The 21409-nt window shown below is 48.7% G+C and overlaps 1 protein-coding gene across 1 annotated transcript in view; it reads left to right on the plus strand.

Moving 5' to 3' along the window:
- Positions 1-477: 477 nt before the first annotated feature.
- The window catches only part of PARP4 (poly(ADP-ribose) polymerase family member 4), a 34113-nt gene continuing 13181 nt past the window's right edge, over positions 478-21409 (plus strand). The window contains exons 1-22 of the mRNA XM_078616374.1: positions 478-675; positions 1659-1848; positions 2615-2714; positions 3388-3472; positions 3968-4093; positions 4588-4749; positions 5782-5919; positions 6958-7140; positions 7546-7614; positions 9165-9328; positions 10240-10377; positions 12250-12348; positions 13006-13192; positions 14217-14361; positions 14659-14807; positions 15469-15600; positions 15826-15912; positions 17608-17772; positions 18836-18873; positions 20142-20223; positions 20573-20710; positions 21137-21323. Of these exons, the coding sequence (XP_078472500.1) occupies positions 550-675; positions 1659-1848; positions 2615-2714; positions 3388-3472; positions 3968-4093; positions 4588-4749; positions 5782-5919; positions 6958-7140; positions 7546-7614; positions 9165-9328; positions 10240-10377; positions 12250-12348; positions 13006-13192; positions 14217-14361; positions 14659-14807; positions 15469-15600; positions 15826-15912; positions 17608-17772; positions 18836-18873; positions 20142-20223; positions 20573-20710; positions 21137-21323 (2890 nt within the window). The 5' untranslated portion in view covers positions 478-549. The remainder of the gene's footprint in view (positions 676-1658; positions 1849-2614; positions 2715-3387; positions 3473-3967; positions 4094-4587; positions 4750-5781; positions 5920-6957; positions 7141-7545; positions 7615-9164; positions 9329-10239; positions 10378-12249; positions 12349-13005; positions 13193-14216; positions 14362-14658; positions 14808-15468; positions 15601-15825; positions 15913-17607; positions 17773-18835; positions 18874-20141; positions 20224-20572; positions 20711-21136; positions 21324-21409) is intronic.

A 21409-nucleotide genomic window follows, 5' to 3' on the forward strand; every position in this document is an offset into this window, starting at 1 on the left:
AGCGAGCAGACCCACACATTGGCATCGAGATTCCTGAACATGTACATCATTAGACCTCCTTTGCCAGTACCAAAATATAATAATAGGGTTTTTCCCCTTTTTTCTGCCTCTGAGTGTCTCCCTGTGTGTGTAACTCCGTATCTCTGTGTCTCTCTATACGTGTTTTCGCGTCTCTGTATTTTTCTTTGCGTGTGCATCTGTATCCGCATGTGTCTCTTTAACTGCATATGCGCGCTCAAGTGAGTGTAGAGGGCTGGTGGTGGGGTATGACGGCTGTCTGCAGTCCTGCACATGCCTGACCAATGGAGAGGGGGTAGGAGGTGGGGTCTTTAAATTCTATCTTTTCAAGTAATTCCAAAAATTACATGGCACACCTGGGAATTTTCCACAGCACACCGATTGCGAAGCATTGCTCTAGATTACAATTCCAGTGTACACCTAACATCAGCAGAAAGCACCTTTGCACCAATCCTTCCATCTCTTCATGTGCACATCCTCCCCCCCTCGTGTGCAGAGAGGCCGCTAGCGTGCGCTCGGCGTCACAGTACCATGGGCTTGTTTTCGGCCTGCTTCATCGTACTGGACCTTCCCTCGTGGCCCCGACGTCAGCGGCTACAGCTCAAGGAGAAACTCACCGCCCATGGCGCAGTCATCTCGCACGCCGTCACATCCCAGGTGAGTGCCGGGCCTTGATGAAGAGTTTGTTGTATAGTACAATGTCACATATCCGACCGTCAACTTTCAGCCCTGGTCAATTATGTATCCTGGCCAGACGTCTTGTAGAAAGTCATATTCTATAGATGTTCATGGATCAGGCCTTTTTGCATTCTTGATCTTGCACACATTTTCACACTTCTCATGTACAGGGATGCATTTTGAAAAGTTTAAAAGTAGTTTTCACTTTTTTTTCTAACTAAAAAAATATTATCCTCTGGTATCCAATTTGTGTTGTGAAGTTGGTTGGCAATGAAGGATACATCCTTGCAGGCAGTTCCAAGTGGTAAGCCTCATGTGGCTATGGACCGTGTGAAATGAGATCGCAGGTCATTTCTTTATCTAGGCGGCCGTCCATAAATGACGTCACGCACCATGGGGGGGGGGGGGGTCAGACATTTGTGACGATGTGTGACGAGGGGGGGGGGGGGTTTGAGAAATGTGACGTCACATCAAAATGCGCAACTTTAAATCAATATAGACAACACGTTCTACATCATTAAAGAGACTTTTTAATAAATGTTTTCTCCGACAACATCAGAGTGCAGTGCCACATTAAATACGCACTACAATGACCATAGTTTAAAGCAATTTGAAGCATGTTTTATATTTTTTTGGGGGGGGGGGGGGCAGAGCTTTGTGACTTCATATTTGAGGGTGGGTCTGACTTTTTGTGACGCCGTGTGACGAGGGGGGGGGGGTCAAAAATGGACGGCCCCTAGGCCCACAGGCTGCAGTTTTCTGACTCCTGCTAGAAACGATCTGCTAGAAGTGAACATTCTGCTTTGTAGCACCACTACTTCTGCTGCATCAAACGGTCGAGTTTGCAATCACTCGTTGTCCCTCTTCACTTACGAGACTTCGGAGTCACTTAGAAGCATGTTTCCGCATCAGACACATGCGTGTAACACGCGCGTTGGCGATTGATAATCCCTGTCCCGTAGTGCACGCATCTGGTGGTGTCGGCAGAAGGGGCTGGCTCTCCCTTGCGCTTGAAGCTGGCAGCCAAGCACGGCGTGCGAGTCGTGTGCCCCAAGTTCCTGTACCGGTGCTTCGCGGCAGGACAGCTCTTAGAGCCGGCGCTCGCCGCCGATCCTGCCGACAACAACAACATCGTCGTCGTGGGCAATGAAGGTCGGTGTCGGTGATTGCAAATAAGTGAGAGTGAAACCCTGGACTCGAGAGCGTTTTCAAGAACGTAACCCTCGTGAATGCAAAAACCTTTTTCATCGGGGAAAAAATGGGGATACGTTCCTCGTACGAGTGAACATGGTGGGGGGGGGACATTGTAAATGTTTCATAAACAACGGCTATATAAATGAATAATACATTTTTAAGAACAATGTGTTTTTTTTAATTGCCTTTGATGATGAATGGTTTGGCGACGATGGAGATGGTGGTGGTGGTAGTGATGGTGAGGAGTTCAGGAGGATGACTCCTCGGGAGATGGATAACGTCGCACAGCTGTTATCATGAGGACAAAGCGGGCGTCCGAGGTGGCATTCCGAATCTGCGCAGACAGTTTCAAATGTAACAACATTCTTCACGCACCTCCCTGGTGCCGGTGGTCTAGCACTGTGTACACTCGTGAATGCTGGAGTCCGGCAGGTCGGGAATAAGAAATGCGTGTTCATTTAGTAACTCGCAAATATGCCAAACTCGCAAATACAGAACTCGCGCATAGCAAGGGTTTACTGTATTTATTAATACAATAATTAAAACACTCGGGCATTTTCCAGTTGGCTTCTTACACCGCTTGCGTATCACAGTCATGTGTTTCTGCTGATCATTGTATTTGTTCTTTACATTTTGTCTCAGTGTTTGTAATGCATATTATCGTGATCCTTTTACAAATGTAGATTTCTTTTTTCTTCCCCTTACCATTACCTCTCCCAAACAGAACGAGCGAATGGTGTCGTAACAAGGGCGCTCAGTAACAGAACAGGAGATCACAAACGAGGACCGCCAGCAGAGGAGACATTTGAGCTCAACAAAGTCAAGTAAGCCGCACGTTCTGAATTAAACTAAGAAACGTGTAACGTTTGTTCCTCATTGGCTGGTATAGGAAATTACTTCAAATGTACTTTCTACAAATTTACTTCATAAAACCCACGTTGAAACTTGTAATGTGACAACAAGAAATCGTCACAGTTTCATTGATGAACATCAGTTCTTATGCTCGCAATGCAAGCATGTAAAACATGCTTGTAAAAATAGAACGAATACCACAGATTTTACATTCATATAAGACCGACTTTACAAATGAGACGGAGAAAATGATACAGAATTTGAGACAGACATTACGATTTAAGAGTACAATTGAAAACATGATTGATACTTGAATTGTGACGACGTTTAATCGAGTCGCGGAGTGGGGGATTGTTACAAGCCGAGGTCACGATATTTTTCTGGAAAAAAATATTGTTCAATTTTACAAACACAACATACATTGTGTATGCATTGCTGCTAATGCTGTCCCTTAAATTGTATTTAAAGTGGAAGTTCATGATTCATATTATGCAATACTCTATAAGTCATATTGGCATCAACCCTGTGGTTTTAACGTGGATGTATAATACTCATTTTGCAGTATTACAATAGTCGTACTAGCGCGTAGTCTTAGCGTGTTGTCTGAGTTGGAGTTTTGTAATGAATAGTGAATGCGGTATGCAGGCTTTGGGTTGATGATGATGAGGACAACAACCGGCCCGCTTTCCCAGAGGAGTTTGAGATGGTGCGATCTGCAATTTTCCATAAGGTCAGTGTTACGACAGAGATTATAGAGCACACATTTTTTTTTTCACTTTTTTTGCTTTTTTGTCAATTATATTCCACTTTTGCTATCAGTGTCATGTTCTCATGCTATGAAGATTTTTGTTTTTGCAACTCACAGAAAATGGAGTAACATAATCGCTCGTTAGAGAATGGCCTCTGAAAGATAACATCACAATATTTCTTCGGAGGCTCCTTCAATTACCTTCTCACATGCCCTGCTTCATCAATGTGTATCGCATCGCAGTTAAAGTACTTTGCCAAACTTAAACCAACCTTAGCTGAATGGGTTTTTGTGCAGTCCCAAGTGGCCTGGCTGAAACCTTCAAGTCGCTCTGCTTGCTTTAAACACAGGCGGCTGAATCCCAGATTCGCCCTTCTCGCATGCCATGCCATCCGACTGCCACGACGAATTTGCATTCTATGATTGTGCAATCGTGAACGATGTCAACGCTGACGTTTTGACATTCTGCTCTCAAAGACGAGTGAGAAGGAGCAGACGAAGGAGGAGTATTGGTCGGTCGTAGAAATTCAAGCAGCTCCACACTCCAGCGGCCTCGTCTTCCGCGTTGCTGCCTACCACGCCAGCTGCAGGAGCCCCGACAAGGTCAGGTTCTCTTGCGCGTCGTTCATAAACCAGGGCATGCTGCCGCCGTGTAATGGTTTTGTGGTTGATACATCTCCAGGATCAATCCGGACGGCTGCGGGATTCAAACTGGTAACCTCTGCAACAAGTGGCGAATGCACTAGAGTGTTTTTTGTTTGCATTCTGACCACAAGTGTTGTGGTTAATGCAGACATGATTCCTTGTAAAAAGGTTTCAGTTTGTTGCCAGATTTAAGGGGTAAAACCTATTCTTATATGGTGGTTTTCTATGATATGGTTTTTATAATACAGACATAGTGTCACATGAAAATAAAGAAATAACACCACATGTTGTAAAAGCTTTACTCTGGTCTTAAACGGAAATAAATAATATTTATTGGGGCACCCCATTCCCTTATTTATCCCGATATTTCGAGGACACGCTTGTACCTGTTTGAACCTGAAGGTACTTTGGTGAACCCAGGAACCAGAGTCAACTGTGACGTCTGTGCACAGGTGACCAGCAGACTGACGAAAGTGCGGATGGCTGGGAGTGGACGGGGGGCCGAGGTGTTGTTGGGCCACGCCTGCGAGCTCCTCACCGGAGAACGTTGCCGCATGGTCAAGGTGGAGCAGCTTCCCGCCGGCCTCCAACTCGGCTCCCGCATGTTCCAACAGGTGCTTGGGGCTGCAATGAGACACTCAGGGGGGTAACAGTCGATTGTTAAAGCAGAGGTGGGGAACTTACAGCACCGGCTCGATCCGGCTCATGATTTAATTCCACACGGACCACTGACTTAATTTTATACGGCCCACGACCACTCGGGGCCTACCACTGTGAAACAACGGCCCGTAAACAGAATTTATCCATCACCGTAAGCATCTTATTTACACTTATCAAGTGCTAAACGAGAATATTTTCGACTGGTAAAACACCCGGTCATTGTTGCGGTCACCCTTCCTCAAAGTTGGAACCACCTTCCATTGCTGTGGAACTCGTCTTGTGGACCAGATGGTTGTAATTGACATGCACACCACCACCACCACATACTGAAACACCTCTTCTTACACATTTACAACTTTACACAGTTAAACAAATATACCCAATAAAGTGAAGATAAACTTAACACGTGTGCTTTAGCGGCCAATATTTTGATTCTTAGTAATTTTTTGGGTCAGATATTTTAAGTGAGATATAATACTGGCAACTGCCTGATGCTGCTGGTTGTTGCTCTCAGTGAAACGTCGTCCTCGTTTGAAAGTTGTGATATTGCTCTTCAGCGCACCGGTGGTCCTGCGAAAAGAGCAGTACATTGTCACGTTTGTTCACGTGGCAGCTTTATTTATTTGCTGTGTCATGTGGAGGAGGGTTTAACGACACACATTTTATTGACGTCATCTGAGCCAAATATATATTATCAATGGAAGATAGACTTGGGGAAAGTGTTATTAGTGAGCATCTATTAGAGCCAGCGTAGCATATGAGAGGGCGGTGTTGTTCATTTTCTATGCGACAAAACACATTTTTACGGATTTTATCCCAAGAGAGGGTGATGCGTGCCGTAGAGAAGGGGAGGGATGCTAAGTCAGTTGTTGGTTTCTCTCAGGTGGCTTTACGTGGTGCATTGAGGCATTAGGTGCGTCAATCCTGTTCACACCTTATATATATATATATATGTCTTATTTGTGTGTCCCCACTGATGATGACAGGCACAGACGGAGATCTCCATGGCGAATTTTCACCTGTCCAAGGACGTCGGCCGTTTTGTGTCGTTCGTATGGTCCGAGGCCTTGGGGCATCTCTCCCAGATCCTTCAAATGCCCGTATTGCTGATCGAGCCTAAGCAGGTAAAGCGGAATCCACCTTAGCATTCACAACACAGGTGTTTTCCAAATGCGATGGCACACGACTGCAGTCGGGTGACTTTTTCCTTTTTTCCACTGGCGCATCAGAGCCACGCAATCGTGGGGCCCTCGCGGCGCGGGTGGTTTTCCACTGGTTATTTGCCGCGCCGCCGAGTCACAAACCATGAAATGTGGCCAAGGCATCTGAATCTGTCTCTGGATCAAACAAAGACAGGGTTCACAGTTTCATCGCACTCGTTCATTGTGCGTGACATAAGTAGCGCGGTTCGGGCTCGGCAGTGGGAAAAACAATCTGTGCCTCTAGAGCCGTGCCAGGCTGGCTCGTTGCAATCCCAGCACAGCTCGGTTGTCCGGTAAAACAAAAGGTATTTGATGAGGTGTGGATTATTTTAAGGTTGAGTGTGGGAAAAACTCGGCTGCTGTAGCAGCTTGATACCTCGAGCTGGCAGTACATAAAGTATTTTTCCGATTGTATCTTTACAGCGTTTTTATCCTGACAATACTCGGAGAAACATTTTAAAGAAGGATACATTTTTTGTTGGAAATTATTGACTATAAATAAATCTTTCTTGCCAAATGACTGGAGTGTTTCTACACCCACATGGGCATTCTTGATAGGCCTTCACAATTAGTATTCAACTCTCCTTACAAAGCTGCACAATTGTACATAACACTTTTAAGGCCTTCAAACTCATGCTGAAAGGGTTATGCATTAGGTTTGTCCGTGTGTCACGGGAGGTCACAATATCTCTCGTAAAGACGATGCAGAATGAACCATTTTTTTTTGCGTAAAGTTGTGTTGCTATTAGGGATGGGTTCCACAGCAACGGGTTGCCAACGACATTGATGTTTACGAACGTACGGCTTCCTGAGCTTCTGGCGAGAGACGCGGTTGTAATGATTACTAATTAAATACATCCAAGAACAAAACCAATGTTGAAAAGCTGTTGCTTAATCCCATGCGTATGCATGAATTGTCTTCGTTTCCCCATTTCTTATTCTTGCCAAAATAAAATATAGGTCACCAAAGCAGAAGCTATCCTGCTGCAGCTGAAGAAGGCAGTGCTGAGCAAAGATGTACATGATGAAGGCGCATTGGAGAGACTGTCAAACGAGTTCTACAAGATCATCCCTCAGCAACCTCAGGCTGTTTGTCCACTTACAGGCATGGCCAGTATCTCAGCAAAACTTGACCTTTGCCAGGTGAGTGAGCAAGCAGTGTCGCCGCATGTATTATTATTTTTATTATTATTTGGAGAATCTGCCGTCGTGTACAAGTTATAACACTGGACTTGCAATCGAGACGCATCGCCGGTTCGATCTTCCCAGCATGGCAGTTGAAACAGTGGCCAAGTTTCTTAAATCTCCCTGACTCTGCGCACCCAAGAGTTTAAATGGGAATGCCACAGTCAGTCAACTGGTGGTTTGGGTGCGGTGCAGTGTCTGTACTCCCCCTTGATGACCAGCCAGCATGAAAGAGTAGGCCAACATACTCTAGAGGGGGCCCTCTAGAGCTTTCTGCAGTGGAGGCCTTTTACTGATTATCTGTTCGATGAGAAGCCTCATGTCGATTAACATCCTCACTTGCCTGATGTTTCATCCTGGCAGCTGATCCGCGACGTCGTGGATGCGAACGAGGCGACGAGGAAGAATAACACGGACGGAGACGATAGCTCGGTGAGTGTGAGCGAGGAGTGGTGCCACATTTTATCATTGTTATTATTTTCGTCACCAGCCACAGAAATTTGTGGGGTGGTCTGGACGTGGATGTTGTGCTATAGGGTCACTTCACTAGGCGGGGCTTACATTTTTTTAATTAAAAGACAAGAATATTCCCTCAAGAAAAGCTTAGCAACTCTTCGCTCATAAGTACACACACTTTTCTTGCACACCACCAGGTGCAAGTGAGGTCTTGCTTGCCTTCCCCCCCTCCCCCCAGTGTGTTCCGTCTTCCAACTACTCTGGCTTCAGGCCTGCTGCCACTTTCCCCTCAGCAGGCACAGTCCTACTGCTCTTGAGCTTGTGTGGCAGCCCACTCTCCTCGATGTTGCTGCGTTGGACCCATCCCAGGAGATTGGCGTGCGGTGTCTCTTCACGCTCATCCCCCGCCGGCGTTGATGCGTCACAGCAGGCAGATGCTGCTCCATCGCCCAACGTCACCGCACCCCATTTATGAAGGCTGCGTTGATCGTGCCTGGGCCTTGGGAGCCTTGTTTACTGCATGGATCTTGAATCTCCAATGTCATGCACACCTCTTCTTGCAAACCCAGTGTCTCTCACATCCGGACTCAGAAGGCTGTGTGGGTGAACACTCTTTCAGTGATATTCAGTCCGCTTTGAGTTTTTAAAAATGTTTCCCCTCATTCACTCATACTCGGTCACCGTTCAGATCTTCCTTTTTAACCTCTTTTTAACGAATCGTCCATAGGAGTTGTTCTCACATCACAATCTACACGTATTTTTACATCAAACTGAACCACTGGTCCCTTTCACTTCTCAACAAGAATATGTGCTACACTGCATCTTTAAAATGCATATTTCAGAACTTGTCATAACATGATGAACGTGTCGGCAGTACTCACAACAGCAACTTGGCTTTTCAGATCGGCGTGCTCCTCGACTGAGCCTTGCCTACATTTTCCGCCTTTATATCCCGATGGCTTCTCGTTGGAATGACACGCACACTCCACACAATCCGTCTTCCACTTCTCATACTCTTCTCCTCAAGTTGGAAAAGCATGGCCACTTTCCATAAACTAAACACGACCCATTAAGTCCCCGTTTTTGTAATATGTACAATTACGCTGAAGTTGCATGAGTGAAAATTAATCACTCCCCTTGTTTCCGTTGTGTTTGGTGGAAATCCCCTTCCATAAAGTACAATTATTTGGGGGTGCAGCTATCGGGCGATAGTTAGGACAATGGACGTCCAATCAAGAATATTGCCGGTTTGATCTCCCAGGGTGGCAGTTGAAACAATGGCCAAGTTTCTCAAATTCCCCCCAGCCCATTTCTGTGGGAACGCCACAGTGAGTCACTCTCCCTTTCTTCCAAGGTGACTGGTCAGCATGGGTGGGGTGCACCAACACAACTCTCCAGATGGTCTCTCTAGAGCTCTGCAGTGGAACACCCGACTCTGTTGATGATGGGTTCGATCACAAGCTCTAATCATTATTAACATTCTCAACAACCGAGGAGTTCCACGTGCTAACGTTTCATCCCGGCAGATGGGAGAACAAGATTTGGCTTTGAAGAAGCTGACGGCGTTGTCGCGCAACGCCACGACGCTGGCGCAGTTCACCGCCCTGCGCTGCTCCCTGCTCCACCTGGAGCCCAACTCCAGTGACTTCAACAGCCTCCGCAATCAGCTTCTCCAGTCCAGCCACGGGAGGTCAGTGGCAGCAGCCAGGAATGTGGACGCACAGAGAGAGCCGTGAGGAGCCTAGGGTTGACCGGATGCGGCGATATATGTTCTAAAATATAAGGTTCGTGACAACTGCTTTGTTTTGCAAAATATTGTTATATGATAATGTTGAAAAAAAATCTTGTTTCCTACTGCTACTGCCTTTGTGTTCGTGGTTTGCATCATGTCAGATGTTCCACTACACGAGTTGGGCTTCTTCAGGATGCGAATTCAGTTCCCCAAGAACCTCTTGAATTGAGGAACTAAATTGGGTCCACTTGCCTGCGCTCCGTTGAATTATCTTCCTGATCTAGAGTAGCGTTGAGCCTCTATCATGCTTGGGTATGTGGCCAACATCCACAACAGAGGTTGTGTACAGCGATGTACATTGATAAAGGGCTGTGGGCAGTCGAGGACAATGCAGCACAGTCCGCTGTTGTACTGTACTGCTGTGCTCCCACATCTATGCTCTCCACCTTCACCAACCCAGACTGTCCGGTGTGGTTGAATAACCGCCAACGACCCGCACTGAGTGCGCTGGCCCTCGCCCAGCAGTGGATTGACAACAGGGCTGTACGTGGACATTATCGGTTATTCTAGTAAATATTTACCAGTAAGGCCCACTAAGCTACATAGCTCTTTTTCAGAAGCTACCTGGCCACAAATGATAGCTCAGCAAAGTGGCTTATCACGTGGAAATCTATAGCAGCCAAAAATCGGAGGACCCAGAGAAACATCCACGCAACCACGGGGAGAATAGGCAAATTCCAAATATACAGCAGGCGTCGGGGTCTGGATCGAACCCACGACCTCCTGTATACCTGGCGAGGTAGTTAACACCTCACCACCGTGGCGTGGCACTTTCTGGATGCTCTCTCTGCCGTGCCATGTCTGGACAGACTCGATGGTTTCAAGATCCTGAAGATTTTTCGCGTGGATCGCCCCGCGGAGATTGGGCAGTTCCGCTCGGAGGTGGGGAACACACGCTCCTTGTTCCACGCCTTCACTCCGCGCAGCCTGCTCGGCATCCTGTCCAGGTGAGGGGCGATTTGACAGCATCGTCATCGCCATCATCGGCATCGTAATTGATGTCATTGGCGTTTTCACTTTCGCTCATCAACAGCTTTGTCAGCATAATCGTGATTGTATAGTGACGATTGTCACAAATATCATATATATTGTCACATCATCTTCTGCTTCATCAGCTTAGTCATAATTTGCATCATCATCTCTAGCATCTCTGGCATTTATTATCATTTGAAATATCGTCATTATCACTTGTTTCTTCAGCTTTTTCATAGCAGCATCATAATCAGCAATATAATTATCGTGTTCTTCACGGAGACACACACTGGAACTTGGAGGCAACACGTTTACTATAACACCCCAACAGGGTAACTGCATAAACGTACACTCGGTTAACAAGACCACAACGGGGTAACTACATCATTCGGGTCAGTCAGTAACACGCTGCCTGACCCACGATGCCGAGCGTAAAGACCGAAGCCCGAGGACCGAAGAGATGTAGCACCGACGGGTTCCATTCCAACAGACAGCCACCATTGCTCTCGGGACTTGTGGCATGTGATGTTTGCGATCAAAGGCAAAGATCCCCTGTATAGCCTTAACAGAATCTTGGGACAAGTGCTTTTAGCGAGCACCTATTAAGGCCGACACAGCACACGAGGGTGTGGGTGGCCAGCACCATGCCCGGCCGCCTTTGCCTCTTTAGTGGCAATGTTTGCACATCGCACCAGCTACTTATTTGAGGCTGAGTCAACCTAGAGAAGGCCCAGGACCGGTTCAGATAATCGTCATCACCGGTGTTGGCTGTGAGCGGGAATCAAACTCGGGTTGCCAGGGTTCGTAGAGCAGCGCGCTCGCCGCTCCACTGCCGCTCGCCGCTACAATACGGCTGTTGGCGAGCACCCACACAAACACCCACACACAAACACTCTCGCACAAGCACACAGACAAACACACACACACTCACACAAACACACACACACAAACACACACACAAACACTCTCGCACAAGCACACAGACAAACACACACACACTCACACAAACACACACACAAACACACACACACAAACACTCTCGCACAAGCACACAGACAAACACACACACACTCACACAAACACACACACACAAACACACACACAAACACACACACACAAACACTCTCGCACAAGCACACAGACAAGCACACACACACTCACACAAACACACACACAAACACACACACAAACACACACACACAAACACTCTCGCACAAGCACACAGACAAACACACACACACTCACACAAACACACACACAAACACACACACAAACACCCACACACAAACACTCTCGCACAAGCACACAGACAAACACACACACACTCACACAAACACACACACAAACACACACACAAACACCCACACACAAACACTCTCGCACAAGCACACAGACAAACACACACACACTCACACAAACACACACACAAACACACACACAAACACACACAAACACTCTCGCACAAGCACACAGACAAACACACACACACTCACACAAACACACACACAAACACACACACAAACACACACAAACACTCACGTAAATACACACACATAAACACTCACACACTCACACAAACACACCAACACAAACATACACTGACAAACACCCACACACAAACACTCTCGCACAAGCACACAGACAAACACACACACACTCACACAAACACACACACAAACACACACACAAACACACACAAACACCCACGTAAATACACACACATAAACACTCACACACTCACACAAACACACCAACACAAACATACACTGACAAACACACCCACACAAACACACTCACATAACCTGTAGTTATTAATTCACCTCCTTGTATCTCTACATTTACTCAAGGGGCCTGCTGCTGCCCAAGACGGTGGTGGGGGAGTTCGGAGTGGAGCGCACGGACATCGGCATGCTGGGATGTGGCATTTACTTCAGTGACTCCATCAGGTGCTGCCCGTATATGGTGTTGATTAGTCATGGACCGTTCTCCCTCCCCCTCTTCTTCCCTCACGATTCGGTGAATGAATCGATCTGTGTATTGCTCCTGTGGTGCGTGGAGGATGTCTAGTCACTGCAGAGGTTCACGGAATTTGTTGCATGAACGGCTGCAGCCTCTTGTAACTTTGGTGACCTCCCTCACTAATCATGCTTTCTTGTGTGCAAGTACGTTGAACTTCTTTCACACCTTACGTAGCCAACCGTGCTCTTCAGAGGTGCAAGGGGGTACCGTTCTTGAGTTCTCCCCAGGTTAAACAAACGTAACTCTCGATTGTGGAATTATGTAATAAATTACGACGTAAACAATTGCACATTGTCTGCGTGGACAAAATTCCACATGAGACTCGATGTGTTTTTTTGCACAGGAGTTCAAGCCACCGATGACACCTTGTGATGTGACACCGAAAGCACAATCGGAATAAATTTGCTAAAAAGACAAACGCTAATGAAGCGATCGATCTTTTCCGAATGGAATACTCGTTTCAGTGGTCGCTACGTGTCTGGTGTTGGCCGTGACGACGACGACGACGCTGCTCCCTGAATGAATAACGCGAACGGGTGACGATGGCGACGTCTGCCCGCGTGCCCATGTCTCCCCGCCCGCAGCACGAGCGTGAAGTACGCGCGCCGCGCCGCTGCTCAAGACGGCAGCCGCGTGCTCGCCGTGTGCGACGTGGCGCTGGGCCGCTGCCACTTGGTGCGCCACCGCGACCCCTCGCTCGCCGCGCCCCCGCAGGGGCACGACAGCCTGCACGGGGCGCGCGCCACCCCAGGCACCGCCTCCGAGTTCGAGGTGAGGGATGAACGCGGCGATAGGGCAACGCTGCCTCGTGGCTGTTTGCGGTCATGCCGCGTAGCGCCCCCGATGTGTGTTCGGGGTTGTCGCGCGCATCGGACGTCGCGGCGTCCGACGTTTCGCTCGTGTTGGGAGCTGCTTCAGGAGCTCCCAACAAGTGCAGCGAACAGTCGGACATTGGTGTGGAACAACACGCACATGGTACATCCCAAACACACGAGAGAGGTGAAAGAAGACTGTGTTCACGCTGGTGCTTTCAGCCGTGTGGGTGAGCTCCCTTTAACCAGATAAACATCTTAAATTGAAAACTAACAACTCGACCTCCACGCTAAATATTCCAATCCATTGTTTGCTACAATTGTTTGACTCAATACCCACGTGAACTCAAACATGTCATCAAGTAATACAATTACTTTATCAAGCAGTAACAACATCCATGACGATTCCTACATCTGTAAACCCATTGTACATGAACAACTGTTACAAACAAGTGGTGCGATGTCAGCAATGTGTATCCAGAAGAGAGCACATTGATGACATCACACCGCCGATTTAAGGCCCAAGACTGGAGGGACATTTTCAGATGTCTGGAAACTGCCTTATGATGCTGGCTGTGTAACTACCATGGAAAGTCGTGCCAGATGATGCAATGTTATGAATTGGTCTCCAACACACCGTTGTTGCTGAAGCAGTAATAAACTGCCACGTTTGTTCTCATGACAACTTTATTGATTGAATGGGAATCATGAAATTGGTTGCGAAGGCTTACGGGTTCAATTTAACTATTACGCTTTTATATCCTAAATTATAAATGCTTCATATCTGTGTTTTATTTTATCTGCGGGCCACCCTCCCCCCAACACTACCTGGGATGATCGAGAGTTGGCTGTATTTCGAACGGGCACAAGTGAATGTTTGAATGCGTGAGCCGCTGTGAACTTCGTGCTGTCATCGTGGTCTCAGGGCATTGGCGGCTAAAGTGGCGACAACCGTTTCTCCCGCTGCGTGTCTGCGTGCGCAGGACGACGAGTTTGTGATTTACGATGCCCGGCAGCAGAAGCTCCGCTACATCGTTCAGTTTTGCCTCGAATCTGACGAGGTGAAAGAGGAGGAGAACTCGGATGATGAAGAGTTTTATGAAGCCCCAGAAACCCCTGCCGATGAGAGTGAGCACTCTTTTTTTACTACGCGGTGGTATTTAAAAGCTATATAAATCTAAATTGTGTTGTGTTGGTGTCAGGTGTGTGGTGAGTGGTGTCAGCGTCTTGAGTGTTTTATCACATTTAGACACTATATCAATGTAGATATAAACCCGCATTGTACCGTGATTGGGTTTCGCGTAGAATTTCCATCAACGGCTCGGGGCCATCAACGGCTGTGAATGCTGCCCCATGGTCAGGTGCACAGGGAAGACATTTAATTCTTACTGGGTTTTTTTTGCATTTTGCTCATCCCAATGTCAGGAATTCTTCCTGAGCCCAACGTCCCGGAGTTGCTGCCTGAGCCAGGAGAACCCAAGAAGAGGCTGAGCGGGTTACACTCGGGGGCGGGGTTGCCCGTGCCTCTCAAGGCCGTGCACGTGCGGGCAAACATCCTCGATTTTACCGCCCAGGTGAGACGGGGAGGGGGGGTGGGTTCAGAGCGGCCAAAGAGATTAGAAAACGCATTCAAATCAAAGGTCTCCGATGTATTTATTTGGGCGGTACCCCGCGGTGTTGTTTGGCGTCACGTCGCGACATTTCCCTGCACCTGCTGGGAGCATCTTCAGGAGCGGAATTCACCAGCGTAGACTTCCTTAAGAAGCTCTCGCCACGTGGAGCGAAGCGTCGGATGTTGTGTACTGGACATCTGTGAAACAATGCTTTGTAGCTCATCGGATTCCTCTGAAAAAGAGTATGTTCTGATTCTGTGCCAAATAGTGCACAGAGTACAGCCCGAAAATACACGGGAGCGCTGTACAGCACATCTAGCAGTAGGTTCAAGGAAAATAAAAATAAAACACGCCCCCTCTTATCGTTTCTTGACCATCCACGTTTGTGTTTGTTGATCACCTGCACGCAGACTTCACGCTTTCCTCTCCTCAAGGGGCTCAGCAAATCCGGGATTGTCTCCTCGCTCAAACTGCTCATTGCTGTTGCCGCAAATTCCCTCATCACCGGCCGTTTGCCTCTGGCTGTAGCGTAGCGATACCCACGGGACGCCGCTCTAGCGGACCAGTCTCTGAATTCCCACAAAGTTGTCTTCATTTGAGCGACCGCCCCCCCCCCACCCAGGTGGTGGTGATGCAGGAGTACGACAACGAGAGCACGGATCCCATCGAGGCCAAGTTCACCTTCCCACTTGACGAGATGGCGGCTGTGTGCAGCTTCGAGGCCTTCATCAACGGCAAGCACATCGTGGGCCAGGTACGGCGCTCTCCTCTGGGCCTCTCGCGCCCTCGCGGGCGGCTTTGGCGCACAGCGTCGCCTTCCGGGAGGGCGACGTCGGCTCACGGCGTTGTTGCCTTGCTGCTTGTTTGTGGTACCTCATCGCGCCTCTGAGCCACTCTCTCTTCGAGAGTGAGTGAATACCATGCACATTACAAGTTTAAATTATTATGATGACTGCACTCTGTATGTCTTTTTATTCAGGTGAAGGAAAAAGAGACCGCCCACCGGAGGTACCGCGAGGCAGTGAGCCAGGGCCATGGGGCCTACCTCATGGACCAGGAGTCCCCGGTGAATATAATAACACGCACCAAGCTCCATGGTCACGGAAAACACGCGGCACACGTCGGTGCCTCGACGTCACACCGAGTTGCCAAACCGCTGCTTGCTCAGGTCAGATAAATGGGTCGTGAGTCCAACTGAGTCGCAGATGTTGTCTTTGGGAGCAACACTATTTATTACATCGACTCAACACAACATCACGTGACCTACACTCGGGTGTTGAACGCCCACCTAACCACGCTACGGCAGAACTAGACACGGTTCGCTATCCTGGTCGGGACCACGAGCTGGGTCCCGGACTGCGTGGCTCGAGGCTTCTTCAACCCGACGTGGATCTTCACTCACCAACAGTCAAGAATCCCGAGCCCCTAACGGGGCCCCAGGTATATCGGCCTGGGCTGGAGCTGGCTCCGCCACTCGCCCCGCCCACCTTCTAGATCTCTCCAGCTCTTTCCCGAAGGCTCCCGAGAGCTCTTTTATACCACGTGACCGCCCAGCGGCCCCCGTCAACCGGTGGCCCCCCTCCATTATCATCCGGTCATGTGTCGGCAGGTCAACCGGCGTATCGTGCCCCAACGTAATCCTGGCTGGCTGACGCTCTCTCTCGCTCCCTCACCGGGAGCCCGCACCGCACACTGCTCGCGGTGCCTCCGCGCTGACCAGCGCTCACCCAAGCCCCGCTAGGGCTGGGTCTACACCCAGTAACCGGGCTGCACATAATGACAACACATTATCCGCCGTGGCCTCGCAAGCCCGGCACCACACAGTGACATTCACAGTCGCTGCAAATGTGTTTGTTATGACCAGATCGCCCAGAAAATGCAACCGATCTCGTCAGAAGTGAAGCTAGGGTTGCGTCTGCATGGATAGTGCTTGGATGGGTGGCCACCATACAATTCAACAGGTGCTGGAAGCTTCTGCAAGGCTACATTGTCAGCAGACGAGGGCCTAGTGCAGCAAAATCGGGGTGCCACGGTGACGAGATGTAAACTACCTCGCCTGGTATACAGGAGGTCCTGGGTTCAATCCTGACCCTGACGCCTGTATATATAGAGTTTGCATGTTCTCCCCGTGGTCGTGTGGATTTTTCTCCGGGTGCTCCGGTTTTTCCTTCCACATTTAGAATCAACATGCGTTTATAGTATTTGGTTGCTTTACCTTTTCACGCAATAAGCCACTTTGTTGAGCTATCATTTGTGGCCAGGTCGCTGATGAAAAAGAGCTATACAGCTCGGTGGGCCTTGCCTGATAAAATAAAAAAAATAGTTTAGTTTTTTTAGGCCATTGCTGATTTAAGAGCTTATTGGCTTACAGGGAAATTCAAAATAAACCGAACTGAGCTGTATTGCACCATGCTCCATTATCTATACTCCTTGGCTTCACCCACCCACACTGCCCATCATTACACCACCCCTACGACCCGCATGTCGCGACGATTGACAAAAGGGCCATATCTGTCCATCGATACAATTGCAGACAATAACAGGGTTGTTGATACTCCGTCACTGAGAGGGAAAGAGGATCTCGACGTTGTGGCCGACCGGCCCTGGTCAGGGGGTCAAGTCGTACCTGTGAATCTCAAAAAAACAGTCGGGGAGGAAGCGAATATCAGAGGCCGGGCCGTGCTCGGAGAGAGACGAGGAAAGGGAGCGGAGGGACTGACGGTCGACCCGATGTCCTCCCCGCCCACCTCCGCCGCGGCAGGACGTGTTTGTGGTGAGCGTGGGGAACCTGCCACCGGCGAGCCGCGTGCTCATCAAGGTCACCTACGTGTGCGAGCTCGCCGTAGACGGGGCCGCCGTCCGCTTCCGGCTGCCGGGGAACCTGGCGCCGTGGCAACAACGGCTCGCCACCGGCGACGTCACTCAGGTGCAGCAGCAGGAGCAACGCCAACTACAAACAGTCGCCATTCGCTGCCTAGGTGGCGGTGACGTCACCGCGGAGCTTGTACTAGGCTAGGTACACTTGTGCCAGGCTAGGTGCACTTGTGCCAGGCTAGGTGCACTTGTGCCAGGCAAGTGCAGCTCACGCGCGCACACGCACTGTGGAGGCAGCGAGAGCGGATCGCATACATGTTGCGAAACTCCCCGTAGGCGTTGATTAGTTGCTTGGCTCGCCACAAGTCAATGCAGTAAACATGTGGGCTCCTCCTGTCAGCATGGGATAGAGTGTTTTCCCCTCGCACACGTGGGTTTTCTCCGGGTGCTCCAGTTTTCTCCCACATGTAAACACTCATTAATTTGCTGATAATGCCGCCTCATCGAATGTCTTGCCTTCCCGCTCATCTGTGGTTCATCCTCGCACCTCTTGAGTCGTTGTTTCTCTTCGTGAGCGAGCGAATACTCTGCCGTGGCACTTTATAAGTTGAAATTATTATTTTATAATACAACCATATTTAGCAAAACGGATGATACAATTATCGCGATTAGTATATCGTACTATGCATCATGGTATCGCCATATCACACCAACCCTACTGACCTTAAATTCTTATGTTTAGCTGTCGTAATAACGGCAGAAGTATTCCCAGTGCCGGATTATCCTAGTAGCAAAAGTATCTACACATGTAGCTACGGGCCCCGCACTTTCAAGGGCCCCGCGCTAAATGCGTTCAAGCTATCAATTCCGGTTCAGTGATTCTGCACTTGCTCTATTACTATAGTACTATACTGCCTTCAACTTTTATACGCGACTGGGTGTTTAAGGTTAGCGATTTGTCGTATTATCTGGCTGTATAGCAAATGAAAAAATACAATTACTTTACTATGCCAGTTAAAAATGTGTGTTTTAATAGTTATGTGTTTATTTATTTATTTAGGGCACCTTTATAACATATGTTACAGGCCCCGCACTAGCTTAATCCAGCACTGAGTATTCCCTAGACGTGAAATGTCATGTAAGTTACGAGTGCGGCGTGTTTTCTCTTCCTCCAGGAAACGGTGGAGACGCTGGCGGTGGCAAAGCACTCTGGGTACGAACGTCCTCCATCCGCGAGATACAACGGCAAACATCGCCACATGCACAGCAGCGTCACCACCATGCACTTATTGTACACACAGGTAGTCCTCGACTTATGAACAATAGACTTACGAACATACACGCTTACGGTCTGTTCGATTTACAGATGGGTCCCAGGGACAGAACCCGTTGGTAAGTCGAGGACTGCCCGTACTTAAAAACACACGAACCTCTTACTATCCTTTACGTAGGCCCACTCACATTGCTTATGCATAAATGGAACCGTTAGTAGGTGAAACTTGGAATCATATTGGTCAATGAGAACCTTCATTGACAAATTAATCCTTTGTGAACTCAAACTAACTTGTTGCAGAAATAACAGAAATAAGACCTGAACCTGATTCATTATCGAACGAAAGTAACACAATGCAACGTTTGCTACACTTTAAAACAGATTTTAAATCTTTTTTGCATTCTTAAAACTTCAGCACAATCATCAGCTGCCATGGTTCATCCACTGTTGAATGACATCCCACTCCATCGCCATTCCTCATGGCCCTGTGATGCTACTATTCATCTCACTCCTACGTAAAACTCATCGCTTTCATTCCTTCACCATCGGTCATAATTGCTTCCAGCGATGAGTCCTACCTAAGGCCCGCTGTGCTATGAACTCGGCATAGCACGCGGTGGCGAGATGGTAACTCCCTCGCCTGGTATGCAGGAGGTCATGGGTTCGATCCAGACCCTTGACGCCTGCTGCTGTATATTTGGAGATTGCATGTTCTCCACGTAGTTGTGTGGATTTTTCTCCAGGTCCTCCAGGTTTTCCCTCCACATTTAGAAACATGCGTTTAGAGTATTTGTTTGCTATAAATCTCTACATGATAAGCCACTTCGTTGAGCTATCATTTGTGATAGCCAGGTCGTTTCTGAAAAAGAGCTATATATCTCAGTGGGCCTCCTTTGGCAAGATAAAAAAAAATTAGAAAAACCCGGGTTTGATTCCGGGCCATGGCTAACATCAATGGTGATTGGTTCGGAATCGGTCCTAGACTCCCCTTTCACGGTCCACACTGACCAACGATGAAGAAGGACCATTGCTCTTAACATTGCCTCTTGCATGTTGTTATTTTAAGGCCACACCCATAGTGTTATTGACGAATGTGGTTGAGTTTATTATTTTTGAAATCTATAAATGGGTTGCCATGTATGCACCGTCCACGGGGACTTTGCTGCTGAATTTTAATGGCGCTGTGTGACCTGCACTGGCTGCTACAGACACTTGTCGGTGCAGGTGTCCGTGGAAATGCCGTACGAAATCATCAACGTTACCTCTCCCACGCACGCCATCCGCATCAAGGTGAGCGCCACCCACCGGGCACCGTGCCACTAAACCACAGTGGACCACATTAACTTTAGCGCGTCCGGTGAATGTATGTTTGTTGTCCTTCCCCGCACCTCTGACTAGCACGGTTGGCTATGTATGGTGTGAAATAGGTTCAATATACGTATAAAGTTCAACATACATATACATTTATGTATGAAGTTAAACATACATACATGTATGTATGAAGTTCAACGAACATGTATGTTGAACTTTCGCACCGTACGTAACCAACCTTCGACTAGTCCTCGGAGAATGACCACGTGAATCCACCGACTAAACACGGACACGACATTAACGCTCGCCGTGTTGGCGCGTGGCTCAGCGCACGGCATGCAAGGCCGTGGTGGAGCTGGCGTCCAGCGACGACTCGCTGGGGTCGGAGTTCCAGCTGCTCGTGTTCCCGGCCCAGATCCACGAGCCGCGCATGTGGGTGGAGCAAAACCCCGACACGGGCAGCCAGGTGAGCGGCGATGCGCGAGAGGTCGTAGATCTTCTCCCCTGCCCAGGACAGACCGCCCGTCAAGTCTGTTGCGTTCCAGACGTTCGTGGACGATGGGAAAGTGTTAATCTTGTGGGCGCTTTCCATCCGAAGCTGAAAGCGTTTATGCATTAGAATTAAAATCAAAAGTTGATTTGCCGACTGAAGCCCATTTGAGCTATGAAGATCTCTTTCAAGCGGGCTCGGCCGATAGCTCTGTGTGTTTGGAATGAGGGGGGCTCGATAACGCTTGTAAATATGGTCCAACATATATCAAACTGTGTTAGAAAGTTGTGTTACCGTTCGGTATTTACTTTGTTGAAAATCGCCCAAATTGATTAAAAGTGTTCCCAATTAGAAACGCGCGTTGAAAGGCGTTGCACACCAGTCGCTTGTCACCCCCACAAGGCCTGCATCCTGACGTTCTACCCGGAGTTTGCACCGAGCCCCCCGGAAGGTGTGGACGTCGTCCTGTGCCTCGACTGCTCGGCCTCGATGGCAGCGCAGCCATTAACCGACGCCAAGAGACTGGCCCTCTTCGCTCTGCGCCACCTCCCGCCCGGAAGCAGATTCAACGTGCTCAAGTTTGGCACGCGTAAGCGACCGCTCGCGCGCGTGCGTTGCCCGGCGAGGTGAAAGGGGCAGCTCCTTCCTTGTGTGGATGTGGAACTTCTTTCCCAA

Source organism: Lampetra planeri, chromosome 50, assembly GCF_965212315.1.
Source record: "Lampetra planeri chromosome 50, kcLamPlan1.2.h2, whole genome shotgun sequence".
Classification (NCBI taxonomy): Eukaryota; Metazoa; Chordata; class Hyperoartia; order Petromyzontiformes; family Petromyzontidae; genus Lampetra; species Lampetra planeri.